This window comes from Pleuronectes platessa, chromosome 19, assembly GCF_947347685.1.
Source record: "Pleuronectes platessa chromosome 19, fPlePla1.1, whole genome shotgun sequence".
NCBI classification, from domain to species: domain Eukaryota; kingdom Metazoa; phylum Chordata; class Actinopteri; order Pleuronectiformes; family Pleuronectidae; genus Pleuronectes; species Pleuronectes platessa.
The window spans coordinates 21327784-21355684 of NC_070644.1; the positions used below are offsets into that span (position 1 = coordinate 21327784).

Below are 27901 nucleotides of genomic sequence, written 5' to 3' on the forward strand. Positions count from 1 at the left end.
GACTGAAAACACTCAGCAGCTAGAACACAACATACAACCCACAATGCAACACTCTACCATAGAAACAGTGGTCCTGTCTCAGGTGGCGCTGGAGGAACGGTCTGACTTCACAGAGCAGGAGGTGCTCAGATCTTCAGACCTGAGGGGAGAGATGAGGGATATGAGGACAGAGCAGGAAGTTAAATTCCTCCAACACAACTCTCACCATCAGCTTGGACCTGTAGAAGGCACTTTATGTTCTTCACAAACAAACCCACAGGACCAGTTCTCAGGCTTTGATTTCATATGATTTTAAATTTGTATTATTTCTGTCCGATTCCACAGCAGGCTGTTCTCCCTCCTGCCCTCTGCTGGCAGATCCAGGAATTCTTCATCTCTTTCTTTAACATTGTGAGATAGAACATCGTCCTTTATTTCTCAGAGAATAATTCATGGATCTTAATGAAAATAAATCTGATATATTAAGATATTTATAAGTGTTCAAAAAAAATCTGGATCTAGTTAATTTAAATGTTGATTTCATTAGGAGACTGTCAGGCCTTGTGGATATTCAAGTATACATTTTGTATATATACATTGTTCTGTTATTGTAAATTAATCCGAATATTATTACTGTGATGTCTTTAATTACTTTATTAACAACTTTATTTTTGCTGCAATTAGGCTTCCAGGCAAAAGTTGTTTACTTGTTTAAAATAAACATCTAGAATCTCTGTCAGTTCATTTGACTCTCTCATCTACCTCCTTAGTTTTTTATGATTCAGGGGAAAAGGTTGTTGTGAAGTTTCCACTTTGGTAATAATAAAGAACTCGGTCTTTCTGTCTTGTTCTACAGATTTGACTCTGGGACAGAAGGAGCTCATCTAAAAGAAGAGAGCAGGTATACGTGTCCTTTTCATGTGACTCTTCACTTAAACACACTATGATCAACATGTGGTGAGACTACTCCTCACTAGTCACGGCCGGTGCTGGTGGCTTGCTGGGGGCTGTACTTGGAGGTCTTCGCTGAGGCCTGGAGCCACTCCCCTGGTTTAGTGGTCCGGGGCCGCTGGCCAATCCCTGAAGGCTGCTGCAGGCCCGCCCTCTGCTCTTCCTCCGTGAGCACCTGAGGGACATCGGTTGGAACTCGTCAGTCATGTCATGTTAACAGCCACATAATGAACTGTTAGATATACAATGTTAAGCACTATAAGAGTTGTTGACAGACTAGAAATCAGGCCGTCTGTTCACCATAGAGGCAAAGCACCTTCAGGTGGCTCCAGGTCACAGGTGAACCAGGTGTAAATGTAAAACTGTGCATCATGGGAAGATTACGTGAAGTTAAGCACACAGATACAACTCATGACATGACTCACTCCCCAGCTGGTACCTGTCAAACACACATTCCAATGTCAAGTTCAAACATCTCTCATTTTTCACTCAAACAGATGGTGACAAAATTCCAGATAGAAAAGGAAGGTGACATACAGAAATCAGGGTCTTCAGGATGGTCTGCTCCTTCTGGTTGTAGGGCTTTGAAGGGAAGCTGGTCCTCCAAGTGAAAAGATTTTGCCACATCTCCCTCAGTTTAAGGACCATCCTGGCTCCCTGATTACATCACGCATGACACCAGACAGAACACGTGAGAAAAGATTCAGCACAAAACATCCAGAACAAAAGATGGAAATAAACACGAGAGCAACGGTTCAGAATGAGCGAAGAAGAAACAACAGAACAAAAGAGCAACAACCTCAGCGAAGAAAAGTGAGAACTTTCCAACACTGCAACTCCTCTTCAGCCTCGGTCGGAAACACTTGGTTTTACACTCCTATCTGTTTAAGACCTTCTGATAAAGCATAAGAGAGGTGCTCTGTTCTGATTGGCCAGGTGGCTCAATCTGCTGTGATTGGACAACTTCCAGCACCTCTCTTAAGGTTTGAGATTTAAATGGCTGAAGGGACAGTGAGCTGGTGTTCTCTCACCTCTGACTCGCACTGGAAGGCGAGCCAGTCGTCCACCTTGAGCTCAGCCACGTCCTCTGACCCGCTGTCACTGTCATCCTGTGGACGGTCTGACACACACGAAGTTGGAAACAAATATTGAATCAGACAGAATTCCAAATCAACTCCAATTATAAACCACTGGTCCCTGCTAAGAAAATACACTAATCACAAAATACTAATTCCTCAAATTCCCAAAAGACTGAAAACTGTAGCAATGTCTCAACCGAGGTCATCAGGGGTTGAATTCTAGTTCAATTCACAGTGATTGTAAAATCTTTACAAACAATGTTTTCCTTTATTCACCAGCGGCTCCCGGCACAGTGTGCTCCTCCAGGGGGAAAGAGGCACAACCTCCAAAAAGGGCCACGGTGATGGACGTCACCAGGGAGCAGCAGCGGACACTGGCCACCTTCTGTCCTCGACGGATCTCATCACAGATTAACCACTCGGTGGGAAGAGCCTCGCCCCATTTGGATGAGGTTCTCTTAACAGCAAAAAGACACAAAGAAAGTTTGAACCTGATCCCACCACTTCAAGTAGACTTTTAAAATCCGTCAGCCACGGCCATCCAGCCGGACGGGCTGAGGAGTTGAGCTGAGATAGAATATGTGTAAGATAATAAACGTGCTTAAAGAGATACTAGGCACTTAAACGTGTGAATTTACTTTGATAGAAAACATAAAGGTTTTAAAATCACATTTATTACGAAATGTATTAAACCACAGCCAGTGAGCCCCAGCCACACGTGACAGGACTGGTTTCAAAGGTCTGTGACATCACTAACAGGTGGTTTGGATCCTTCAGTTGAGGTGGAAACACTCGTTGTTATTTTGCTCAAAGCATATCTTTCATCATACAACATGCCAACATGTTAAAAAACTCCCTTCTCCCTGGAGGAGGACTTTAAAGCTGTGAGGTTATCTGCACCTCCTTGAACTGGTTCAGGACGGAGGAGGGATGGAAGTGGATCTGTTTCTTGTTACTGCAGATCAACGAGGTCTCCTGCTCGATGTGGATCACGTTTGGATACATGCCGGCCACCAGCGCTGCCTTCACCACCGCCCAGTTCTCTGAGTTATGATTCAATTCAACAATGTCACTGCTTCCATGGGCCTGCACAAAACCTGGGGAACAAACTGGACATTACAAGGTTGTTTGTTTTATTTATTTCTCTAGACAATTAGGGATGTTGAGGGATTCTATTAAAGGAGATATATACGAAAAGAAAAGACCCTGGCATTGTGTCTTTTGTGCGTTGTGCACACCTAGCAGCGAGTCTGACCCAAAACAAAGCCAGGTCAATTGAGTGTGGAGGCCAACCTTTCCTACATGCGCTGAAGTAGTTTTCCAATCACAACAGGTTTGTCCAACTATCCAATGAGAGCAGACTGTGCCTTATCGGGAGGGGGGCCTTAAAGAGACAGGAGCTAATCCCCGAGTTTTAAAACCGACCTGAACATAAGAAGTCTCCTTTCATACTTTGACCTGGAAATGTGATAATGACACAACAGATTACAGACAGTTTGATGAGGTCACACCACCAAGAACCACTGACCCATAGCACGGAGCTGTGCGAGCAGCTGTATCCTTATGCCATGTATCTTCTCCATGGTCGAGTGGGACAGGAAGTGTTTCTTACAGAAGGATCTCTCACTGCCGTTAGAGCAAGCCCTCTGCCAAGCCTGACAGCAAACACACAACAGATGCTTAGAACATGGACGAGGGAACTTGACTGTGTCATGATTAAAACTCAATCATTAACAATTTGTTTTGTGAAAGAACATTCCTCATAATGCCACATAATTAAAATATGGCCAGTTGTAGACAATCTGTTAAATAATCTCAAATCGAATCATCTCATCCTTGAGTACAAGTGATGTTTGTGCCAAATTTTAAGAAATTCCTGAAAGGCGTTCCTGGGACCTCGTGTGGACAGGAGGACCAGGTGCAGAGGAAGCCTACCTGGAAGGCCGTGAGCAGGGCCATGTGGTCGCTCACGCTACACGAGGAAAAATGTCTGCGGGCGATCAGAGCAGCTCTTTTCTGAGAGCCCTGCGCAGGAAGGACGAAGGGGTCACTATAAGCCAGCATACAGGCAATGGTTAGAATGGGGTCCAGACACTTGAGCACCAAGGCACTCAGCACCATCTTGCCCAGGTGGGGCTCTATGGTCAGCTCGGCCAAGTGGTAGCCCAAATCAGTCAGGTCTTCATTCTGGTCCATAGCACCTGTCACCTGAGGAGAGAGATGCTTATAATTAACCCTTCAGCCGTTAACCAACAGTTATACTTCAGACTGATTAACTGTAACATTGTCGTCTGTCCACACTCTGTGTTTCTATATTTCGTATTTGTGAACGTCTTCTGAAGCTTTACGGATACGGACAAACAGATGAAACTGAGCAGGACCACCGGTTATTAAAAGCCAACATCAATGAGTCCTCCTGCAGAGGCCGGTGAAGGTTCTGGAGGTTTTGACAGGCTGTCACTGGGGAGGAGGGCCTGTTCCAGGTGTGAGGTGATGGTGTGTCACTCCTCATGTTCTATTGTTTATGTTGCTGCTTGCACATGTACAGATTAACGTGTAGTGATTTGTGTCAGACATCATACTTAGGTTACCGGAGGATTTGTTATTACTTGATACCTCAAGCATGCTCACAGCCTCTGTGATGACATGTGCAGGCGGAGGCTGTGGAGCTCTGGACAAGAAATCCGCCACTGGACAGGAGGGAGCGAGCAGCTTGGTCTGCAGACACAGTTCCTTAAACACATGGACACATTATGGCAGTTAAGAGCTGCGTGTTTAAGTAGCATTCAGCTATTATCCTGTCTCTTCCTGCTGGATTTAAAGTAAGAGAGACACTGGATTGGATGAGAGCTGCAACGTGTGGGTCTACCTGCAGAGGCATCTGCAGCAGCTGTGGAACCTGGAAACTCAGCATGTTGTTGAACCGGATGCGACTGAAGAGGTGGAAGCAGGTGCCTGGTCGGCTGCATCCAGCTCTGTGGACACGACACACGCTCAGTACCTCAATGACTCAAACCTCAGACTTTATGAAGTAGGTGAACAATGAAATGAACAGCAGCAGGTAATTAAAGAATCAACTGTTAAGATGAAAAGAGAGTAAACAGGATCTGCACATTATTTAAATTACCTTCCCTTCCTTTGCAGAGCGCTGGCTTTGGAAATCCAAACCGTCTTTAAAGTGGACAAACGACTGACGCTGTCAAAGCACTTCTACAACCGGGAATAAAAATCATTTGTTAATTAATAACCACGTGTTTGTTCCACTTTCATAATAAATTCAACTCTTCAGGACTGTACCTCTTTGACCAACCCCGTGTCGATGACAAACACCACATCGTTGACGCTCGTCTCAGCATCATGAGTGGAGAGGATCTGAGTGGATGAAATAACCAGTGTTATCAAGTTTTACAGCAAATTCATTCAAGTTTACTGTAAAACATACATCATCCATTCATCTACAATAAACTGCAGCAGATCTGAACCTGTGTTCTGGCATACTGGACCAAACGAATGTCAACTGTGTCCTGACCATAGACTTAAATAACAGAGCTTCCTACCACTGTATAGAAAGAAGCTAAAATATCTCAGTAGTGATCGGGAGTGGAGCAACGATATCGAGGTTCCACCGACACATGGGCTCGACCAATCACAAGTCAGTCACAGCTGTCAATCATGATGTCTCAAACCGTTACTATTCAATCAAACAATAACTTTAGGGATGCACCGATATGGAAATTCTTGGCCGACATCGATGTTTGTTTTGTTTTTGTTGTTATTCATTCACCCTTTTGTGCCTGGAAAATAATTAAATCATTATTTAAAAAGCACCATTTTAAATTATTTCAGCCCTTTATCACTCTTATCTTTTAATGAGCACAAATTCAGTCATATCTATTAAACAATCTTTGATTTAACTAAACTTTATTACCGATGCGCCGATGTCAGTAATCGAGGCGAATATCGATGTTGTGCACCACTAAATAACTTATATGTAGTATTATATTATGTGGAATTTTTATATCACATTTCAGCAGCTTCTTTCTGAGCAAGTTAGTAAAATGAATGAATTTGGGATAAATACTTTTCATAGTGTTTAAAAAACCTCATTAGCCACTCAGCAAAGTGAATGTGATCAGAGGCTGGAGAGCTTGATGTGGAGGGTTAGAGAACAGTCAACCTGCTGGAGGCTGAAGAGAAATGTCTTTGAGCATCTCAACAAGCAAACGTTTGTTTTAGTTTTTTAATTAAAGTGGAAAAAGCAAAGGTAAAAGTTACTATTGGAGCTGTGGACTGAATCATTCATGAAAAAGTCAGTGCTACCTGTGCCATCAGACTCACCATCTTTCTGACACCGGGCAGAGAGGCACTCAACAGTTTCCTGTGCTCCAGAGTCTGAACTTCTGAATGTGGAGTGAAGATCTGGAACCTGAGACACAACACGCGTCCATCAGACACACTACGCTCAACACAACCACTTCACAAACTGCCCATGATAAAGAATACAGTGTTTATGAAAAGCAAGATAAATCGAGGAATGAGTCAATTCCACAGACTGCAAATAAAGATGGACGACGCATTTCGACTTCCTTCCACTGTCCAGAAATAAAATGTAAAAGTCCTGGATACAGGTGCCACCGGTTTGTGCTTTCAGAAATGCGTTATAAGTGATCGTGATTACATATTTTAATCGTTTGACAGCACTAATATGTACTTCTCAGAGTGGGTGGAGAATCTCTTATCGTCGTGCAGGATGCGGTAGCAGAGACCAACTATCTCATCGTGTCCCGGAAGAAAAATCAGGACATCACCTGAAGACAGACAGATAAAAGTAAATGTCTTAAAAAGACCCCAACGTCGCCCACACACAGTGAAATCTGTCTGTGACACGTGTAACACGCTCAATCAGCAGCTATGTTGTTCCAATCCAGATGAGACTCACCGTCACAGGTGGTGGAGCAGATGTAGTGCAGCAGATCCACGATCAGGTCCAGGTCCACCCACTCGTCCCCACAGCTCTGCTGGTACAGTCGAAGCAGCTCGTGCTCTTCAGCGCTCGTCTCTGCAGTGACACACTGCCCCCCAGTGGACTCCTCCAGGGAGCTCTCCTCCCTCAAAGGACTGCACAGGAACAGCAACCCACATGACTGAGATGACTGTACATCCACATTTACATCTGGAAAAGCTCAGTCAGAAAGAATATAAAAGATTTCTTAATGGAACAATAACATCCAGAGTGACATCTCTCCACAAAGAGCTCCCACAGAAACACTTTCACACAGTGAGGTGGACATTACACTCACATGGAGCATTTGAGAAGATCCACAGCATCTGTGTGTTCAAACTGTTGGGCGAAGTCTAAGGCTGTCCTGAAACGAGACCAAAGCAGTGGGGCTCATACTTTCTCATCCACAGTGCTCGTGTCCTGCAGCTCGGGCTGGACGTGTTCTCATCGTGGTGATGGAGCCACAAACACGACTGATCAACACTGATCACATAATGATGGACACTTTTCTTTAATGAGTTAAATCTTTCTTCAGAGCAGCACATTCATCGGCCTGATGTGACGACAGTAAGGAGCTCAATCCCGCGGTATGCATCAGAGTGTGTTACCGTCACAGCCCTAGCTGAAGGTTCAAGAAAGGATGAAGTAAACATATAAAACAATAAAAGAATGACTGTATCCTGACGGATGTCCTACCATCCATTAGACGCCTTCACGTTGATGTCAGCTCCCATGATGAGCAGCTGCTCCATCTGCTTCATGAATCCTCGACTTGATGCCATCATCAGAGCCGTGGCCCCCAACTCACTGTGCCTGTAGTCCACTACTTACAAGAAGAAACATTTCAAGGCTTCGTATTCTAACGCATCATCCATACTCTGTACCTGCTTCATGATATTCATTTTTGCAGGATCACTAGTTTGCAGATAATTTGTTAAAGTATAAAGTACACCCGCCAACACTTCTAAACCTCACTGATTAACACAACATATCACGTTTGTTTCATCATGAAACAGAAAAACTGCTTCAAGATGAGGATCAAATGATCAAATGATAAAATGATCAGCAGCCACGGTGAATAGGAGCGGACACCGACTCGGAGAATCCTACCGTTTACATTTTCGGAGAGGATGAGGTTGTAGAGCTGACTGAAAGAGTCCTGGTCTTGACTGTAGAAAATGTTGAAGAGGCAGGAGTCCATCTGCTTCACCAGGCCTGGCTCCAGCTGGTCACAGTCTTTCTGTCTCTACAACACAGAATCACACACTAAGCTCTGTCAGGTTTCACATCACACACGTCAGCGCCACACAATCACCACACAGACCTGAGAACCTTTAAGAAACAAGAGGTTTCACCATGAAAAAGAGTGAGCGACAGAGTCAGACACACACACACCCACACACACACTCTTCTATGAAGATCAGTTCTAAGTGTGATGATTAGAAAACATCAGAGGAGCAGAGTCTCTTGTTGACCAGCGGAGTAATGCTCCTTGGTGCTGCCAGGGGGAGCCACACTGATCAAATCAATGTGGAGATCAGTGACCACTGTTATAAACTGACGGCTGTAATCTGATTTTTGAATTGAAAAACTTGTTTTGTAAATCATACACTGTTAATACCAGAAACGGTCTAAAATACTTTTTAAAGCGCAAATCATGAGGCTCGAAAAGATACAAACCTCTAGTCACACGCTGATAAAAAAAGAAGTCATGTATAGAAATACAATTATTGGATGCATCGAGAAGAGGTATTTATTGAAAAAGATGACAAGTGAGCCATCTCAATTCCTTCTCATCTCTGCTGAGAGTTGCACTTCACGAGTGACAGCTGGTTTCGCCTCATCAGATCTGCGTTAATAGAAATCGCCGTTCAAACTAATTAGAAGGAATATGGACCGATCAGTCGAAGCACCCTTAATCAAGTCAAACCCAACTTCCCCCCCATGCTTGAGTTGTGAATACAAAGTGACAGCCCTCAGCCATGATCAGACAATAGTCTGCTTGAGTAATTTCCCAAATCTCCACATACATCTCCAGCATCTGACTGGAGGCTTAGCCGTGTGCAACCATTTCTGTAACGCTCTGTAATTTACCTCCTCTTCATTCTCCTGCCTGCGAGCGAGTTCAGGTAAACAACCTATGATTGGCTACACTCTGTGTGTGTGTGTGTGTGTGTGTGTGTGTAGGTGTGTGTTTACCGGCTTGGTGGCGGGGGCGTCCTCTCTGTCCAGGGTTCTGTGGTCCTGAACGAAGCCTGGGAAAGACTCAAGGCTCCTCGGTTTCTTCCTGGTCTCCACCAACTTACACCACTTGGTCAAACATGTCTGCTGATTCTCCTCTGACAACCAGAGCAGGACATTCACACATATATGAGATCAAGACCTTTTTTTAATTGTTCATTCAGTCGGACTCGATGATAAAGTTACAGCCTCGTACTTCTCTGTGTCTCAAGCTTGTTTTTCCTGAAGCCCGTCAGCTTCAGAACGTCTTCCAGGAAAAGTTCCTGCACTTCCAACTGTCGTCCTTTGACTAGATGAAAAAAACTTACTTTAATAAAGATATACAGCAAAATTATGACTGTTCTTAGATAACTCAAATTTCTAACCAGTTATACCACACACAATATAAAGTTTGCAGCAAATTTATGGTCAATTTGAGATATTAAATTTCGTTGATTTTAATATAAGACTTTTTAAGTCTTAAATGGCCTGCACCAGTGTTATAAACGTTCAGGACGATCGTGGTTTTGGCTTTTATGATTCTCCATGGGCAAGAAGTCTCTCCTTCATAACCCATTTCTGCAATAAAAGTCTGGAGTCGTGGCTCATAGCTCGCAGACCAGATAAAGTGTACGTAACCTGATACGAGCGTTCAATCACAGCACTGAGTTAGTTCGTGTAGCTCACGGTGGATAACAGGGCAGCAGCCAAAGTACTGGGAGAACAGGTCGACATCCAGAGCTGCAGTGGACAGGATCAGTTTCAGTGTTGGGATGTTCTGAAGCACACTCTGCATCTTGGTGAGCAGGACGTCAGTCAGACCATCACGCTCATTCACTTCGTCCTATTGAAACACAGCAAATCACTTTAACACTGTGTGATCGATCCGTGAGTTCAACACAAAAGTCTTAACTGGGAGATAAGAACAATCCCTACTTCAACAGCTATGGTTCATAAAGTGGTGTTAGAGGCGTCTGACTCTATATGTCTTCTATATTCAAGTCTTGATGCTCACCACAATGACGTGTGTCACATTTTTGAGGCAGTCTTCTCCAGCCATCAATGTTTTGAGAAGCACTTCATTGGTGCAGAAGGTCAGAAGCGTCATCGGACAGTGTCTAAAGGTTCAGAGTCACTTTCAGAATACAGCTTAATTCAGACAGGAGAGCACATATATCACATATCATAGATTATGTATGATGTATGTTCATGTTTGTGATATTGGTTATTTGATTGACAGCTGAGACCATCTTGCGATTGGTGAAATATGTGTATCGCTGGGACTTCGATACCAAGACTCTGCTCCATGATCACTACTGTAAAGACTCTGGCTTCAAATGATGTCAGCGTTCATATCCCAGATATTTTAGATTCACTTCTGGATAGTGGGAGGATCTTTACTTACTTCTATTAGCTGCTTAGAAAACATATTGTACAGTCAATACATTTAATTAAAAAAACGCTCAAGTTGGACATAACTTTGATCTAATAAGTGTCAACGTGTCGGATGTGTGAAATGCATCAGTGTCCGCTGCTACATTATTTTACTGCTTTCAAATCCAGTTATTTCATCTCCACTTGTCCTTCAACGTCCCATGTTTGTCCATCAATTGATCTGTGCGTAGTTAGCTGAGATAAGACGTGTCGGTTTGTCCTTCTATCACAGATAACAGATTCTTGTCTCATCTACCTGCACTCCAGTCTGATATGATAACCCACGGTCTGGCCCACACTCTCCCCTCTCTCCTTCGCCACTCGTTCAGCCACAACCAGGACGGCCAGCCACCTTGGCTGAGTGCAGAGGATCCTGCAGGGCTCCATGTTCAAGCTGCAATCATCCAGCAGCATCTGCGGGATCTGCACAATGAACAGGGGTCAAACGGACCAGCTTTCATATCAATTTGTCCAGTAGATGCAGGATTGCCTGTCTGTCGAACAAACCCACTTGTGTAGTTTTTCCGGAGCCAGTCTCTCCCACCACTAGCACCACCCTGTTTGCTCTGACGAGCTGGACGATGTCTTCCTGGGATTCATAAATCGGTAGGGAACGTCGGAAACGGTCCAGCTCAGAAGGATTCCTCCTTGGAGGCACAAAGGGGGCGCTGTTGTCTAAGCATCCAAGAGGCTTGTATCTGTCACCGCTGTTGTCTGAGGGAAGATAAGAAGAAGGACTTTACATGGCCTGAGGCACAGTAGACCCGGCCTCCTGAATGCAGAGGAGCATGGTGTGACTCAGTGAATTGACATCACTGTGTGGAAAGAATGGAAATGTGAACAGTGTCATTGTTTCATTCACAGGACTTGTTTTGGCTCATTGATTTTAAAGATTTAAAAAACTCTGCTGTCATGTTATTGATTTTTTTCCTGATATCACTGGGGAACCGACAATAAAATATAAATATATAAACCACAAGTGCTGCTAAATAAAGCTTAGTGTAGAATGCATGTATTGTTGTGCTAGTTTGTTCTTCAGGCTATTATTCATTCTCTTAATTCCAGGGTAGTAAGAGAGCAACTTTCAGAGTAGGGATGTCTCGAGAACCGATACTTCGGTACCAAGTCTAACCCAAATTCTAAAAATGTCACGGAACTCCTTTACCGGACCGTAGGTACCAAACAAGGCCCACCGCTGCAGGATGGCTGCTATCGCTGTGACTGGATGGGGGCAAGCGCACATTGCAGGTCTGGTGTCCTTGTACTGTGCTGTATTAGCCTGCTGCACGTCCCCCCCCCCCCCCCCGCTGACCGGCGCTCACTCATTGACAGTGAACACCAACTCTGGCCAGAGGTACTTGGATCCAGTGCAGTGCTGAGCTTTACTTTGGTTCGTTCTGGAGTTTATGAGACACATTTTACAAGAGGGGCAAACACACAGGCTCTGCTGTTTTCTTAGTCATTGAGCGATACCTGATAACTGAAATCTCATAATTTTCCTTATCGTATCGTATAATTGCAGATACATAATTCTCAAATACGATGTGATGCTTGTGCCAGAGAATTCTGCATGCCCCAGGAAAAATACTTTGGGGAATTGGATTTCTCTGACCTCAGAAACCAGGCTTCATGTTTACATGACATTAAGAAATCCGCTCACTGCAGAAAGCTCTGCTTTGTGAAGCTGCTCAGTGAAACTCACAGCGCTGAGCCGGCCGGCACATGCCACTTCTGTCAGTGTGCTGCACATCTGTGCGGCCCTTGTGGCTGATGGGGAATTTCTGAAGCAGAGAGTTGATGGCACATAGGGACTTCTGGGAGATAATGAGCGGCATGACAGAAGGAGATTTATCTGATCCATCCTTCTTCCAGAGGGTGATGAAGCAACGGAGTCCTTTCCTAAAAGAGAAACTTGTTTAAACACAAGAGACTCTGGTCGTCTTTAGTCGTTCAGTGTTTCTTCGGCTGGTGGAGGAACTTACCCTTTGCTCTTAGAGAGGAAACCAAGGGACTGGGCCACTCGATGAATATAAGCCCTCTCAGCACCAGAGAAGCAGGAGGGAAGGTCCACCTCTGATTGGTCAGGGAAAGGAGAAATGTGATGACACTCTATAACGCCTCACACTGGGACCAGTAGTGAGCATGACAGAAGGACATCACTAACAGAGGCACGTCACCTGATCTGCTCTGTGATACAAAATGAACAATAACAGTTGATACCTCTCTCTTCACTGAACTGAAACCTCTCCAGACAGAAGTTAACTGCTATCTCCACTTCCTCGTTGACGTGAACTTCCTCTCGGGGGGGCGGGCTCTGGCTTGTGGCGTTCGTCGACATGATGCACTGCAACACAACGACACTTAATCTTATCACAGCTCAAATGTCCTTCTCACAATAACACAACCGATCTCTGTTGTGTGAACTGTGTGCCCTCGTCAATGGCCTGTTGAAATATCCAGGGGGTTTAACCCTCCACTGAAGTCAGGTGGAATTCCATGGAAATATTAAGATCTCTGCATGTTTCTTTGAGTTGTGTACACACACGCACGTACACACACACACACTAGGTGTAAAAACACAAGGATGGCATGCAGTGTAATTAGGAAATAAGACTAATGTGAGTATTCTCTGGGGGGGGGGGGGGCATTGTAACTGGATGTTAATATATATATATAAATTATAAATATATGTATATATTGCTATCCAGCCTTGTTAATCACTCAATTGATTCACACAGCACAAACATTCATAAACTGTCACTTGCCCAAGGGCACTGTGGCAGGCGGACATGGGGATCAAACCGCTGACCTGCTGGTTGGTGTGCGAGCCGCTACACTAACTTGTGTTCCTGTGCTGGTTGTGTTTGGATTCCTGAAGACATGATTTCAGCACTTTGTGATAACAAGAGACAAGAACAGTAATTATACAGTAATAACCAAACGAGCAGTGCTGCCGCCATCTTGAGTCCATACGTCACCACGGGTCGTTAGAGCGGGAATATCAGAGATTAAACAGATGTAACCGGAAAACGTTTAATAATTAATAGAAGAAGTTATGGATGTTTAAACGCTCACCGGCCGCTGGACAACAAGCTTCCCCTGACCTGCATTAGCTTCAATGGCTACTTGTGTTTCTACGGGCTCCCCAGCTAGCTAGTCACAGCTAGCCTCGGCTAATTTACGGCTCGGCTAATTGACACCTAGCCTCGGCTAATTGACGGCTAGCCTCGGCTAATTTACAGCTAGCCTCGGCTAATTTACGGCTCGGCTAATTGACGGCTAGCCTCGGCTAATTGACACCTAGCCTCGGCTAATTTACAGCTAGCCTCGGCTAATTGACGGCTCGGCTAATTGACGGCTAGCCTCGGCTAATTGACACCTAGCCTCGGCTAATTGACGGCTAGCCTCGGCTAATTTACAGCTAGCCTCGGCTAATTTAGCCGAGCGGCGGATAAATGAAAAGCACCTGCAGAGGAACTTCACCCAGTCACCTCAGCCCCTCTCTCCCAGGATCCAGGTTCCCCACCGAGACACACTCGGTTCTTTACCCAGTTCTTAACCTGCTTCCTTACCTGGTTCTTCACGGAGACACACCCTGTACTTTACCTGGTTCTTCACCCGGTTCCTTCTGGTTCTTTACCCGGTTCCTTCTGGTTCTTCTTCTGGTTCTTCACCCGGTTCTTCACGGAGACGCGCACCTTCTCCGATCACGCGCGCAGTGAGTGGCGCCAACAACGGACCTAAATCCGGTTCATCTCCTTCACAATCAAAGATCTGATCCAACGTGAACACACATTTCTGTCTAATAGTGAACACAAACATCTTCACTGTATTTGTGCCAACAGCTCTTTAGATGTATGACAACAATCATGATTCAACTTTAGCATCAAAATAACGTCACTTCCTTCTGATTTAAACACGTTTAGTGTCACTAAACCAACATCTGTGACATTATCATATAAATATCCATCATACAGATGTTTAGTTATAGTTAGCTGAGCGTCCAGCCTTCACAATAAAAGTATTCAGATAATGTAGTTATGAGCAGAGCTGCCTTTCCTTCCTGGACGACACACTGAACTCTTCAGTGATCACAGTACTCAGCTGGCTGCAGCTCTGCAGATCAGTGCTTTACACGCCTCTTTATTTGTAATCTATCTAGATTTTCATTGGAGCCAAAGACAATTTACCACCTTCAAATTACAATGTTCAACCCAACATAGTATATATGTTGGTATAGTAACTAGTACTGTATATTTATTATGTAACACAGCCTGTAAACACTACGTTGTACTTGATTCTTTCAATTCCAGACTACAGAACTTCTCTTCCTCTAAATCACTTCTAAGTTTTCTCACATACGTTTTAGATCTACAGAGCGATTTGAAATAAGAGCTTTATGATGGATTCAGATGTCTCTTCAGGATCATGTTCCTGTGACACGTTAACAAACCATAAAGCACTGACGTTCCTACTGACACAGCGTTATCAAGACCTTCTCCAGGGGAACAGAGACTGAAATATCATCTCAATCTAGTTAATCTAGTTAAGAGTCAACTGTCAAGAGTGAAAAATCAGACTTTACTTTATTCACAGTCATAACATCAGTGAGGACAACTGGAGATCAGCATCTGTACAGTCAGTAAGAACAAAGAACTCACATCCAGAATGTAGGTTCTTAGACTGTGGGTTGAACTTTACAGACTTTGGAAACAGTTCATTATTCTATGAAAAGTGACCTTTGCTCATGTTTTCAGGTGAATATGTGAATATCTTCACAGTAGTGGTCCTCTGTCCAGAGTCTGAATGTTATCATGCTGACTGCACTCTGTGGCACACGTGGGTCATGAAGAACACCACCGAGAACTTGTCTGATAAAACTTAACAGGTATTTAAACACGTAAACCTGTGCAGGACGTTATTGATTTTACATTACTGCTAAAAATCTGGCAAACACAAGTGGGTCAAATTTAGAGAAACATCTACAAAAATGTACAGAAGTTCTTGGCTGACTATTAAAATGTATCTACTGAGGCAAATTGAAATGCTTTTTTGCCTCTTCTGTATATTATTTGTGAAAAATTAAAAAGTCAATGCCAGAGAGAGAATGTGTTTCTGTGTGCTACACTGCCACAACCATTGGAATGAACATGAAAAGGACTTTCTATTTTCCATTCTTAAATTGGCTGTGTGATGATCCTGACATGGAAAATCCACTGAAATGCTCTTTTAGCATTAAAATTGTGTTTGGATTTTTGTTCTCGTTTTTGATGAGCGTGAGAGAAGAGGATGTTTTCATGCTGGTTTGTTTCACGTCATCAACAGTGAGGCCATATTTGGACATTGTTGCAGGAGTGGCACAATGCTTCATCATGTCAGTAGTCAAAACATTTCATGATGGCTTCTCTGTCGAATCTGAAGTTGAGGAAAGTCTTGGACGAGAGCAGCTGCTCCGAGTCTCTGCTGAGGTCGACGGAGCTGCACTCAGACCCATCTGTGAAAAGAAAAGCTTCTTAACAGTTTCCAGTTGTGGAGGACGTTCACTTAGCTTTTCATCTCCGCAAGCTAAAGCTGGAACTTGGAACAATAGTGAAAACAACGTTTTTCCCCCCAACTTGGTTTGTTGTTGTCTCAACATTCAATGAAACAGGTGAAGTCTGCTCTCAGTCAGATTGTTTGAAGGACATGAAGCTTTGGTCTGAACCACTTCGGTACAATCAGAGTGGTTTCCTCTCTAGTGCATCGTTCATGTGATGGTCAGGAGAACCATTTCCATTTTAACTTAGTCTCTAATCATATCACTCCCTTAAGCTCACAATGCAACACGATGCATCTGTTACAGATCAACAGCGCCCCCTGCAGCCACATGTGGGGATATCTTCTCACAGGCGATGGAACCGACTCAGTTACATGGAGCCGGTGTTCAGGGAGTGAAGGAGGAAACTTTCTCCATGTTCACACTCAATTCAGTGATAAATGCAGATTTTTTTATCAGCACTTATTACTGAATTATCCACATATTATTTGTCTTTACAATTTGAAAACCAGGAAAACATTTTACACTTTAACAACACAATCCAAGTATGAACATAATGTTGTAATTTTTTATCGGATCGAGTGGATGAGTAGATAATTTAATTGAGTTAATTCATTTTAGATTCATAGTCAGTAAAGAGTAACTGTGTAAATCATACTTCTCTCAAAGCTGTCCTGCAGTCGTCTGGGTTGAAGTTTTTTATCGTCCTTCTGCAGAAATAATAGAAGAGTTCACTGCTTGTCTTTAAGAATTACTTGTGTATCAAGACAATCATTTACTAACTCTACATACAGGGCTTTGAAAAATGGTCAAGGATCCACTGGCAGAATAATCTGTACATTTCTTTATTTGAACTTTATTCTGAAATCTCAGAATCTCACAGTTTGGTACTTACTGATATGGTTTTCCCCGGCTGGTTGCTGGCTCCAGAGTCGTTGGCTCCTTTCTTCACCACGGAGTCCTGACTTTTCTTCCCATTGCTCTTTAAGACTGGGTTCTACAGAATACACAAGAGGAGTCAGGAGCAGCTCTCGCTCATTCTGCTTCGGGTCACGCTTTTATTTTTTTGTTGGAAAATGTTTTTGGATGGTTTATAAACCTTTAGGAACAAATGGATTAGAGGTCAAGGGCAAAGTTTGAGGCATCATATGACCTTTTTAATTTAGAGTTTATGCATCGATGAAGCCTAACTCCATTAATAACATTTAACTGCTGCTGGTTGTGAACTCCTACAGTTGAATGCAAATGCCTAGTATAAAAAAACAGTAGAAACCAAGCACAGAACAGAAGTGCACAGTGTGTGTACCCGGTCTAGTCTGACCTGGTTCGGCTCGGACTGGCTCAGCTGGCCCGCAGCCTTCTGCGACACGTGTTTAGTCCAGCTGTTCACAGGAAATACATAGGTCCCAGTGAGGTGGCGGGATTTTGACCTGAGAGAAGATAAAATCATAACGTTGATACTTTCTATTGAACAGGATGGACGGTCAGCAGTTGGTGAACCCCCCCGCTCCTTGTGTGTTAGCAACAGTGGTTTTCATATGTGGTGGATTTCTATATGCAATATATATTTTCATATATTCAGAGGACTGAGCGAAAGTTACCTATCGTTAAATTAGTGGGTAATGGATCTAACTTTGGGCTGAACTCAGTTATTCTGTTTGTGAGAAACCAAGGAGCCGAGCGAAGCTACTGTTGAAGCTTGTGCACAGATCTCTGAGAGAAGGAACCGGACACGGGTCCCTCCCGGTCCCCAGGTTCTCAGGACGTGCTGCTCACCGGACGTTGTCTGAAGGTTTGCCTGGAGTGCTGCCGCTGCTGGTGAAGTCCTCGTCGCTGTCGGTCGACTCGCCCTTCAGACGGCTGATCCATTCTCGCAGCGGCCTGTACAGACAGGAAGTAGGAAGTGTGTCATCAACTCTAATCCACTACTGTGATGAAACCAAGGCAGCCGCACATTGTTATTTCTACATTTCTCTTTGTATAGATGGAGCAAACATGATATTAATCTATCAATACCTAAATAATGTAATGCAAGGCGTGCTACAGAAAAGAAGCAGTGATACCACTCACTTCATGCACAGAGCAAAATAAAGTAAACAGGAGGTGAAGAAACGCTGTGGTAAATCTTATTCCTTTGAAATGAGGAAACACAAAAGGAAGCAAAAAATATATATATTCAAATAAAACGAAAAATAGAAATAAATCTGTAAGTCTCAGATGTTGAAATGAAAAGGTCCAAATAATATTTATATATTTTCTTTCTAAATGTCTATAGGAGGCACAATGTGATAGGAGGTCTTTATTCACAATTAAAACCTTTCAACAAACGCACCTTATGAATGGAATGGCCATGAAGAACCTGTTGGGGGCCAGTCCCAGTTTAGACTTCGGGGTCATGTCGTTCCTGTGGCAGGGAAGCTTCTCGATAGAGAACCACTCGATGTTCTACAGGAAACGAGGAAGATCGTGAAACATTGTGTCGGCCAAGAAAAGCTGACGAGCAAGCGTCTGAGTGAGGGTTCCTACCCGGATCTCTTTCCTGGTCTTGGGGTTGAACTTCGTGTCCTTGGTCACTCCTGGTATAATGTAGAGCCTCACCACCTGGTCGGTGATCTTCTGCTCGATGTACGCGTCATTGCAGATTCGATTCTTGATGTCGAAGCTCGTCTCCTCCATCACCTGGAGAACCACAGAACTTTGAACTAAAAGCACTGATTACAGCTTTCAGTGCTTTCATGTGAGGTAAAGAACCCGGAGCTCACCTCGCGCACAGCACAGTCGTGAGGAGCTTCGTCCTCGTTCACTTTGCCTTTTGGAAAGCCCCAGCCAGACTTGGCGAGGTATCCCTGAACCAGAAGAACCTGAAGAGAAGCAGGAAGCCTCAGCATGTGGGAGGTGTTATACAACAGCACCAGGTGAACCATAGTGAGCCCCTTCATAATAAGACTATCAGGAGTCTCTCTGAAAGTTATTATTTTATTATGTCAGGTATGAGTGTGCAAATACAACTCACGTTTTCTAAAGATTCATCTAAAATGATGGCTCCATAGGTCGGAACGCCCATCTTGTACTCCTTCCACTGTTCCAGGACCTTCTGCACGTCCTCTCCATGAGGCAGGAGAAACGGACAGTGATGGAAAAGTTCACAGCTGTCAAGGAAAATAACTGAGACAAGAAGAGCCTGAGGAGCCTGAAGAACCTAAAGAACCTGAGGAGCCTGAAGAGCCTAAAGAACCTGAGGAGCCTGAAGAGCCTAAAGAACCTGAGGAGCCTGAGGAGCCCGAGGAGCCTGAAGAACCTGAAGAGCCTGAAGAGCCTGAAGAACCTAAAGAGCCTGAGGAGCCTGAAGAACCTGAAGAGCCTGAAGAGCCTGAAGAACCTAAAGAACCTGAGGAGCCTGAAGAGCCTAAAGAACCTGAGGAGCCTGAAGAGCCTAAAGAACCTGAGGAGCCTGAGGAGCCTGAGGAGCCTGAAGAACCTGAAGAGCCTGAGGAGCCTGAAGAACCTAAAGAACCTGAGGAGCCTGAAGAACCTAAAGAACCTGAAGAGCCTAAAGAACCTGAGGAGCCTGAAGAGCCTAAAGAACCTGAAGAGCCGCCACTCAAGCGGGACACGATCATTCACTTCATCGTTCACTCCATCCTTCACTCCATCCTTCACTTCATCGTTCACTCCATCGTTCACTTCTTCCTTCACTTCTTCCTTCACTCCATCGTTCACTCCATCGTTCACTCCATCGTTCACTCCATCGTTCACTTCTTCCTTCACGTCATCCTTCACTCCATCCTTCACATGTCAGGATATCAGCTTTGGCGAAGTCCCTGATGCCGCAGCTCGGGGCCCCGGGCGTGTTCTGCATGCAGAAGTCCAGGTAGAACCAGTGGGCCAGCTCGATCTGGAAGCACACCCGGATGGCGTTGTCCCGCTCCTCGCTGGGGATGTGCAGGATGAAGCGGCTGAGCACGGGACAGACAGGGGACAGACAGGGGTTAGCATGACGGGAGGCCAGGGACAATCACAGACAACTACAGACACTAACAACAACAACCCCACAACTACAGACAACGTGTTACAGCAGCTAAGCTAACAAAACAACTACAGACAATTTATAACAGCGCCTAAGCTTCCAACTCCAACTACAGACACCTACAGACACTATGTAACAGCAGGTTAGCTAACAACAACAAATACAGACACTATGTGACAGCAGCTAAGCTAACAACAACAAATACAGACAATGTGTAAAAGCAGCTAAGCTAACAACAACAACTACAGACAATGAGTAACGGCAGCTAAGCTAAGCTAACTTGAGCTACTAACAACAACAACGCTGCGGACTTTCTGCTCCACAGTAAACGTCTTCATGAAGAGACTGTGTCGGTGAGCGTCGGTGCCCGTCGGTGTTACCTGCAGAGATCGTCCAGGACCCCGGAAGGGATGTCCACTCTCTTGTTTTCCATGTTGGTTGAAAACATCCCGACGGAGGCTCTCACAGAAGCCGGAGATGGAGGCAGGGGCGCGGGAAGCTACTTCCGTGTGTGTCCGCTCATGTTGTTTCACAGCTCCACATCATCCACATGTGAACCAGGTCCGAGTCCGCAGCGCAGCAGAGAAACTACCTCAACTCTTCCTCCTACTCTTCGTCTACGTCTACGTCCTCCTCCTCTTCCTCCTCTTCTTCTTCTTCTTCTTCTCGTCAACTCTTCAGGGTCTGCTGTTTGTGCTGCATTCACGGTACACAGGGTGGAGGGGAGAAACGAGTACTCATGTATGATACATTTAACGAGAGTAAGTGATGAACTTCGTCTGACGAAGTCATTAACCCGAGGACACGAGGAGGAAGCTGTCGGTGGACATGTTCAATGTCTTTTACCTCCACCTCGAACCTGGGATGAAGTGACGGAGCTGCACTTTATATCATGTGACCTTTTTTCCTGCGGTGAAGCTACGATTTCCCAGTTTCATGCTATTTACAACCGGAAATGAAACGTCCAATTACAGGCTGAGCTTTGACCAGACGAAACGCCATTGGCTCTTTTGTCCGTCTATCACTTGCTGGAGGCGCTCGTCAGTGTGGGCGGGGCAGATTCTACTTATTTATATATATATATAGTGAAAACATGTACACACCAGATATCTTGTTTACAGAGATATTCATTTATTGATCTATAGGAAGTGGAGATGTGTCGTTATTTACACTTGTTGTGTTGAACAGAAACAAAACAACTGACATTAAATCTTTGCTGGAGTCCAGATCAAAATAACACATCACGTTTAGTAAGAAGAAAATGGCTTTTTATTAAGAAAATAACTTTCTATGAATTATGGAGCAACATTTACACGTCATTGAAACATCACAGAGGAGTGATCATTAACAAATGTATAAAAGAACAGGACAATTTTCCTTCTTCTTAAACACTTCTGAAGCGGCTCAGTGGACCTGACCTTGTCATTCCGATGATATTTGGACAACTTACGATAAATATACATTATTTCTCTAGAATTTTAAGACCCAAATTTGATAAAATGTCAGAAAGCTTCTAAAAACAGGTGAAAGGTTTAAAGTGGTGGAGAGCATCTTGATCCTGCTGCGATAGGTGTGAGGTGCTGTCACAGGGTGTCCACGCCGCGGATCCTCCGGGCCAGCTGAATGTCGCGGGGGAACAGGGTCACTCGCTTGGCGTGGATCGCACACAGGTTGGCGTCCGAGAACAGCAGGACGAGAAACGCCTCTGCAGCCTGAGGGCGTGAGGAGCAGGGAGCCACACAACAGAAACATTAACTTTATCTGAATGATATCTATGCAGGAGGAGAGAAATGTTTTCAAATGAGGACACGAAGTAGACACTGTGAAGCTTGTTGCTGGTGGAGGCAGCTTCTCACCTCCTGCAGGGCGAGAATAGCGTAAACCTGCCACCGGAGAGCCTCTCTGGAGAAAGTTTGACAAACCTCACGAACCTGAACAAAAAGAAGAAGTTCCTTTGTGCTTTTCAAAACAGACAGTTTAAGTTTCTGCTTTTAAACTGCACATTGTAAATGTTCAATCTCCACCAATGTTACACTGTGGAGAGCATAGAGCTGAATACTATTATACATTACTTCATATTGGTCTGCTTCCATTCTGACTTTATCTATATTGATTTATTCCAAATGTTAAATTTTATTTTCCTCCAGGTCTCAGTGCATAAAGAGATACTGAGCTCCATTCAGAGACGTCTGCCCCTCCATGTCCTCTCACACAAAGCTTCAGCCCCACTGTCTCAGCATTCAAACTGCTCCCTGTGTTCTAAAGGCTTCAGCTAGGCCTGAGGTTCCACATGACCCCCAGTGCTCATGTTCTCCATGTGGTTTGAAGTCCAAGCGACTCACCAGGCGAGAGAACGGTCCCTTCCTGAGCAGAAGGTCCGTGCTCTTCTGGTACCTGCGGATCTCCATCAAGGCCTTCGTGCCCGGTCGGAACCGTCTCTTCTTGGGAGTCACGGGACCCGCGACTGGAAAACACAGACAGAGGAATATCTTAGCTTCTGGAGTATGGACTGGTTCTGATAAACGTTTTAAAGGGGACAGAGTTTTTCCTGTTGTATCGAAAAGGTGGAATTTATTTTCTAATAATAATAAAACTGTTGCATGCATACAGGAGGATGTTGAGTCATCTTCAGACGTCAGCCTCACTGGGTCAGCTCATCTCACCTGAACCACTCCTCCTCCTCGGGGACCGGGCGGTCCCCGGGGCCGACACCTCGGAGCGGTGCTTCGGGGCTTTGCCCTTCCGACGACTGCTGGAGGAGTCGTGGCGCATCTCTGTGGACACACAGGTCCGGTCCACGGGAGGAAAGACGCTGCAGCAGGGACTGACTGTGAAGGACAGAGGACGTCTCAAGATTCATCAATGAAAACAGACACGTTTTAATCCTCTGTAAAACACCAGATTCCCTCTCTCATCTAAATGCTCCTCTCATCACTCTCAGCCAGAGGAAAGCTTCGGGTTCGGAGACGCTCCAGGGTCCAGACCCGAATCCTGTGAACAACCTGTCCTGTCCCTGTCCTGTATCCACTGTGAAGAACCTGTCCTGTCCTGGGTCCACTGTGAAGAACCTGTCCTGTCCCTGTCCTGCGTCCACTGTGAAGAACCTGTCCCGGTCCTGGTTCCACTGTGAACCTGATGTCAAACCTCCTCACACTGGATTCATATTGAACGAGGATCGTGTAAAAAGAATCAAACTGGCCCCTGAAGTGAATCAGATTCAGATTGAATTCACGTGGAGGATTAAACTGGATTAAACTGGATTATTTCACCGAGTCACTGGTATTATATTTCTCTGGCTAACGGCTACATGCTAACAGCTAGCGTTAGCCCCCTGCTGGCTTTACGCGGAGTGAACTCACCAAAGAGCAGCTTTACATTGATCACGTGATGTCTCTGCAGCTCGGGTCACTCAGGGAAGCGGACGTGGACTCACACGAGGATCTGGACGAGGTCTCCGGTTCGAATCCTTCATACAATCCTCGAAAAGCGAAGAGAAGCGACGAGTTCCCTGAAAACAACAGATTCAAAGGGCCCCGCTGCTCCGGCTCAGCCAATCAGCGGGCAGGGAGGGGGCGGGGACCTTCGAGAGCTCTTGAAAATAAATCGTTACAACTTTAGTGGGGCGGGAACGTAACGGTCATATTGTCAGCACGTCGCGTGGAGACACCGGCTCCTCCGGGTGTAAGGATGAAGCGCACCCTGGAGCCGGAGGAAACGAGGTGATTGGAGGAAAGTTTAAATCCACATTTATCTGTTTATTATAAAGTACTTCAGATGAGATCAGACAGGTTCTTTAAACATATCCACTAACTCATCTTAATGCAAATATATAGTTCACAGATATGAACCTTTTGTTTCTGCAATGAAGCTGAATAAATATAAAAAATCACAATGAAACTGGAAATCATCACAACAGATTTTAATGTGAAATTCTCGTTAGAAACAAAGTGAACATTTACCTTCATGAGGAGTGAAACAAACAAACTGATGTTCATGTAAGTGGTTTAACAAACTAAAGCTTCTATTGCAAACAGCTGATCCCAGCAGGTGTCACTCAGCATCCATGGTGAGGACACTCTGATCCACCACGTCCAGGGACAGAGGGGTCACAGTCTGGGTCAGGACGGCAGTGGTTCCGGGATCGAACCTGTACTTTCCCTCTCTGGAAGAAACACAGAAGAGGATCACACTTTGTACATGAACAGTAAAACACAGAACTCCTTGTCTCAGCCGCTCGGCCTGGTGGACGCTCACCTCGGGCCTCGCACCGCCAGCTGGTCGTAGCCTCGCAGGTGCTCCACTCCGGCCTCGCTGATCACGCACATGTCCACGTTGCTGCCGGAGCCCAGGTCGCAGAGAATCCCGGCAGCGATGGCGTCTCGTACGAGCTGCTTCGCCTCCTCCAGCTGAGACACAGAGAGACACCATGCTACTGACCGAACCACAGGTCGACCTTTGACCCCACAGTCCCTTCCTCTACGAACTCACGGCACATGACCAAGCCAATAATACACAAGGTCAATGTGTCGGAGGCATTACAACCTTAATACATCAGAATAAATAGACTCTATATTATAGGATTTACATATGACACAGCAGACAGTGGTTGTTTATTCTGTGCAGATGATTCACATTTGTATTTTGTGTTTTTACTTGTGTTGTTTTTGTATTATTGTTGAATATTTAAACAGCAGACTTTTACCACGTCTTATTTGCAGCATAACTTTAAGATGAACCTATTCACATCTGTTTATTGGATTCATCGTCTCACCTCCATCTTCGGTTTGAATCTGTCCTCAAATACAGCGACGGCAGCTGCAGCTCCAGAACCTGAAACCAGTCAAACATCCACTTCTTATTCCAGTGTTACTATTGGGCGTATTTGGTTTCCTACAGAAACACGTTGCATTCACTTGAGAAAAAAACATGTTTTATTTTCTAAAATTACAGAGATATGTTTTTTTTTTCACTAGAAAACGAATCTGGAAAACAGAACAGATGTTTCTGTGTGGTTGACTTTTTAAATCCTGGTCCTGAGTGAATCTGGGTTATTTTGGTCACAAGAAATAAAAGTGAAGCTTCAGTAAAGCGAGCAGGGGCCGTACCCATGGTGACGAACGGCAGCTTGTCATAGGAGCCGTGAGGGTAAACGCTGTAGAGGTGAGCTCCAGTCACATCCACTCCTCCCACTATCAGAGATGAGCCAACGTGACCCTGGTACCTGGGAAACCATCACACAACATCTCAAACCATCGATAACCAACATGTCTCCTGAACTCACTGGATCTGCAGCAGATCTGAGTTCTGCTCCTTCAGTTCACTGGAGAACAACCAAACCTGAACAGCATCTGCTTCATCTGCCGGGTCACCATGGCCACGAGGGGGGGGCGCCCGGTGTTGAGCATGTGCAGCTCCACGTTGGACGCTGTGATCTGTGTGGTGACCACGGCGTCTGCTGCCACGCCAGCTCCACAGCAACTGCACAGAACACACACAACACAGTTCTTCTGATGTCACTCCAACTCAGGAGACATCTGTTGGACCTGTGTCCGTCCTAAGAGACGGATCCTCACATGTGTCTCTGAGGTTTCTACCTTCTTCACCTGTTAAAGGTTTCTAGTAGTTTGACTCTGGTTGAGGGTGAAGGACAGAGGACGTCTCACCTTGTTAAAGACTATGAGACAAACTGGGACCTGTGAATATGAGCTCTACAAATAAAACTTGATCGATTGATTGATTGTCTGAAAATGTCTTCCGCTGTGAAGCTGCTGAACCATCTGGTCTCACTCACTAGATCTTTGGAGCGATGTAGTGTATCTTCATGCAGTTTTTGTCGGCCACCACCATGTCGTCTGTGGCCCTGGTGTCAGCTCCCAGGATCACTCCGTCCTGAGGGACGAGGACAGAAAGCACTCAGCTCACCTGGATCGTGTCCACAGTTCAGGACCTGATCCGTTTGACGAGCAGCAGGTCGCTCTGCACGTCTCTGAGTGAGATCCTCACCTTGTAAACAACCCCAGCGATGGTGGTCCCGGTTTTTCTGGCACTGGGAGCTTTGAAGCCGAGTTCCGACAAGTTGGACTCCAACACTGCATTTCTGGAAATGATGATGAGCATCAGGAGCATCACTAACATCCTGTTCTGTACAGCGCCCACACGTGGAGGTCCAGAGAGGTTTATCACAGTGACAGACGAGTACACACAGAAGTGTTAAATTACTAAATAGGGAGTGAGCCCTGAGCTGAGGGCCCCCCCTGCAAATGATATCAGGGACCTGCCAATACACTGTCTTGTCCAATCAGGAGTGAGTCTCAGCTGTCAATCAGTCTCCACGTGTTTCTATATCATCAAATAACTGATTCAAACCAAACTGATCAGAAACTTGAACAAACATCAGAGAGATGAAAACGACCTGAAACCACAGAAACATCTTTACAAACATTTATTTAACGTCTCCTTTGATTCTTTAGTTTGGTCCCATCTGCTAACATGGAGGAGGAGGGTTTATGACCTACACTGCAGCCAGACACCAGGGGGCGATCCAGATGATTTGGCTTCACTTTCGGGGGTCATCCATTCTCTGTTTATAATAATGTCTATCCAGAAAGGGAAGCCAATGCCCTTGAAACCTGTCTTCTGTGTGCTGACCAGCAGGGGGCGACTCCTCTGGTAGTTTCTATAGAAAGTGACTTTTCACTTCATGAAGTCAGTGAACATGAAGGAGTTTCTGTCTCAGTCTCTAGTTTCAAGTCTTCTTCAAACAGCTGATGATCATTTAGTGAATTATGATCATTTAGAGTCAAACAGACCATTAAGCACCGGATGTATTGGGAGGGGGGGGGGGGGGGGATACCAAAGAGTGATTGACAGCTAGCATAGCATATATTTATAGTGAGGCAGTGTTAATATCGTCATATAGATATACAGTGTCCGTGTCAGCAGCTTCAGGAGCAGGTTTCTCACCTGCGGCTGTTTTCAAAGCAGAATCCTCCAGACTTCAGCTCAGAGTCGATCTGGAGCATCTTCTCTCCGGAGATCTGGAAACTAACTCAGTTCAACTGTGGATGTGGAAATGGAACGTTGTCTCGTGTCGGAGCTTTTCACAGGTTCTGACTTTTACTTTCACTTCTTCAGCTGAAGCCTTCCTGCTCCACACTGTAAAAAATGAAACTCCGACGTTGGAGGAGAGAAGGAAACGCCCCTTTCTCCCACTTTGATCATTTTGGATTAAATGTTTTTTATTCTGTTGGATTGAAAGAATAAAAGACTCTTGTTAACCAAACTGTGTCACCTTCTTCCAAATAAAACCAGATTCAGGACAAATACATAATAATTACATAATTATATATTGTATCTCCTCAGTGTGTGTGTGTGTGTGTGTGTGTGTGTTAGTCACAGTTTGTGTTGTGTGTGTGTTTTCTACAATAACAGACATTACTCGGATTTGTATATCTTTAAATCCAAGTGATGAGCAGAAGAACTTGTGTGTTAAAGTAGTGTTGAGTTATCAGACCAGAACTCCGTGTATCAGAGTCTGGTGGTTGTTAAAATCACCGGTGAGCTGCAGTACTCACTCACCGCGGTGATACTCTGATTTAAGTTGTTTTTGTTCACGAGCTCGGTGCTGCATCCTGTGAAGGAATAGGCATTTCATGTTTCCGAGTTTCTCTGTG

General features: G+C 44.9%; 4 protein-coding genes across 5 annotated transcripts; all 4 read right to left on the reverse strand.

Annotated features, from left to right (window-relative positions):
* Positions 1 to 952: 952 nt before the first annotated feature.
* LOC128424502 (3'-5' RNA helicase YTHDC2) lies at positions 953 to 13003 on the reverse strand. Its single transcript, XM_053410697.1, has 26 exons — positions 12886 to 13003; positions 12648 to 12738; positions 12368 to 12564; positions 11177 to 11379; positions 10922 to 11088; positions 10247 to 10349; positions 9919 to 10075; positions 9449 to 9541; positions 9211 to 9350; positions 8122 to 8257; positions 7708 to 7834; positions 7310 to 7375; positions 6949 to 7127; positions 6721 to 6817; positions 6348 to 6435; positions 5307 to 5381; positions 5137 to 5219; positions 4879 to 4984; positions 4626 to 4742; positions 3945 to 4217; positions 3538 to 3664; positions 2910 to 3106; positions 2286 to 2466; positions 1962 to 2050; positions 1468 to 1587; positions 953 to 1105 (listed from the first exon to the last, which is right to left on the reverse strand). Exons 1-26 carry the CDS (start codon positions 13001 to 13003, stop codon positions 953 to 955), a joined length of 3483 nt encoding a protein of 1160 aa, XP_053266672.1.
* A 2229-nt stretch (positions 13004 to 15232) lies between these two features.
* dcp2 (decapping mRNA 2) lies at positions 15233 to 21149 on the reverse strand. Its single transcript, XM_053411186.1, has 11 exons — positions 20609 to 21149; positions 20006 to 20157; positions 19215 to 19342; positions 18964 to 19062; positions 18728 to 18880; positions 18534 to 18646; positions 17978 to 18082; positions 17523 to 17631; positions 17097 to 17198; positions 16860 to 16911; positions 15233 to 16159 (listed from the first exon to the last, which is right to left on the reverse strand). The coding sequence occupies exons 1-11, from the start codon at positions 20674 to 20676 to the stop codon at positions 16041 to 16043; spliced, it is 1200 nt and encodes a 399-aa protein (XP_053267161.1). The 5' UTR covers positions 20677 to 21149; the 3' UTR covers positions 15233 to 16040.
* Positions 21150 to 21337: 188 nt separating this feature from the next.
* LOC128424800 (uncharacterized) lies at positions 21338 to 23775 on the reverse strand. Its single transcript, XM_053411207.1, has 5 exons — positions 23588 to 23775; positions 22892 to 23056; positions 22571 to 22692; positions 22085 to 22159; positions 21338 to 21940 (listed from the first exon to the last, which is right to left on the reverse strand). Exons 2-5 carry the CDS (start codon positions 22998 to 23000, stop codon positions 21812 to 21814), a joined length of 435 nt encoding a protein of 144 aa, XP_053267182.1. The 5' UTR covers positions 23001 to 23056; positions 23588 to 23775; the 3' UTR covers positions 21338 to 21811.
* A 357-nt stretch (positions 23776 to 24132) lies between these two features.
* psmb10 (proteasome 20S subunit beta 10) lies at positions 24133 to 27412 on the reverse strand. Of its 2 annotated transcripts, none has more exons than XM_053411200.1 (8): positions 27192 to 27412; positions 26232 to 26369; positions 26020 to 26117; positions 25566 to 25706; positions 25334 to 25449; positions 25000 to 25058; positions 24483 to 24634; positions 24133 to 24390 (listed from the first exon to the last, which is right to left on the reverse strand). In XM_053411200.1, the coding sequence occupies exons 2-8, from the start codon at positions 26361 to 26363 to the stop codon at positions 24279 to 24281; spliced, it is 810 nt and encodes a 269-aa protein (XP_053267175.1). In that variant the 5' UTR covers positions 26364 to 26369; positions 27192 to 27412; the 3' UTR covers positions 24133 to 24278. The 2 variants fall into 2 exon arrangements, with proteins under 2 accessions (XP_053267175.1, XP_053267174.1); XM_053411199.1 differs by having other exon boundaries at positions 26232 to 26325; positions 27192 to 27409.
* Between the last annotated feature and the right edge of the window lie 489 nt (positions 27413 to 27901).

Bases quoted from the DNA above. Each gene is read 5' to 3' on its own strand.
- LOC128424502 (XM_053410697.1), bottom strand. From the start codon at position 13,003: ATGTCGACGAACGCCACAAGCCAGAGCCCGCCCCCCCGAGAGGAAGTT. The intron at 10,350-10,921 runs GTAGATGAGACA...CTGAACCTTTAG, and splicing joins CATATCAGACTGGAGTGCAG to ACACTGTCCGATGACGCTTC. The intron at 1,588-1,961 runs GTGAGAGAACAC...TGATGTAATCAG, and splicing joins CCTTCCAGTGCGAGTCAGAG to GGAGCCAGGATGGTCCTTAA.
- dcp2 (XM_053411186.1), bottom strand. From the start codon at position 20,676: ATGTTTTCAACCAACATGGAAAACAAGAGAGTGGACATCCCTTCCGGG. The intron at 18,647-18,727 runs GTAGGAACCCTC...CGTTTCCTGTAG, and splicing joins AGACCAGGAAAGAGATCCGG to AACATCGAGTGGTTCTCTAT. The intron at 16,160-16,859 runs GTATGATTTACA...TTCTTTTCACAG, and splicing joins GCAGGACAGCTTTGAGAGAA to ATGGGTCTGAGTGCAGCTCC.
- psmb10 (XM_053411199.1), bottom strand. From the start codon at position 27,250: ATGCTCCAGATCGACTCTGAGCTGAAGTCTGGAGGATTCTGCTTTGAA. The intron at 25,707-26,019 runs GTGAGTGAGACC...TGTTCTGTGCAG, and splicing joins TACATCGCTCCAAAGATCTA to TTGCTGTGGAGCTGGCGTGG. The intron at 24,635-24,999 runs GTGAGACGATGA...TCTGTGTCTCAG, and splicing joins GATTCAAACCGAAGATGGAG to CTGGAGGAGGCGAAGCAGCT.
- LOC128424800 (XM_053411207.1), bottom strand. From the start codon at position 23,000: ATGCGCCACGACTCCTCCAGCAGTCGTCGGAAGGGCAAAGCCCCGAAG. The intron at 22,160-22,570 runs GTGAGTCGCTTG...CTTTTTGTTCAG, and splicing joins AGGGACCGTTCTCTCGCCTG to GTTCGTGAGGTTTGTCAAAC. The intron at 21,941-22,084 runs GTGAGAAGCTGC...TCACGCCCTCAG, and splicing joins CTATTCTCGCCCTGCAGGAG to GCTGCAGAGGCGTTTCTCGT.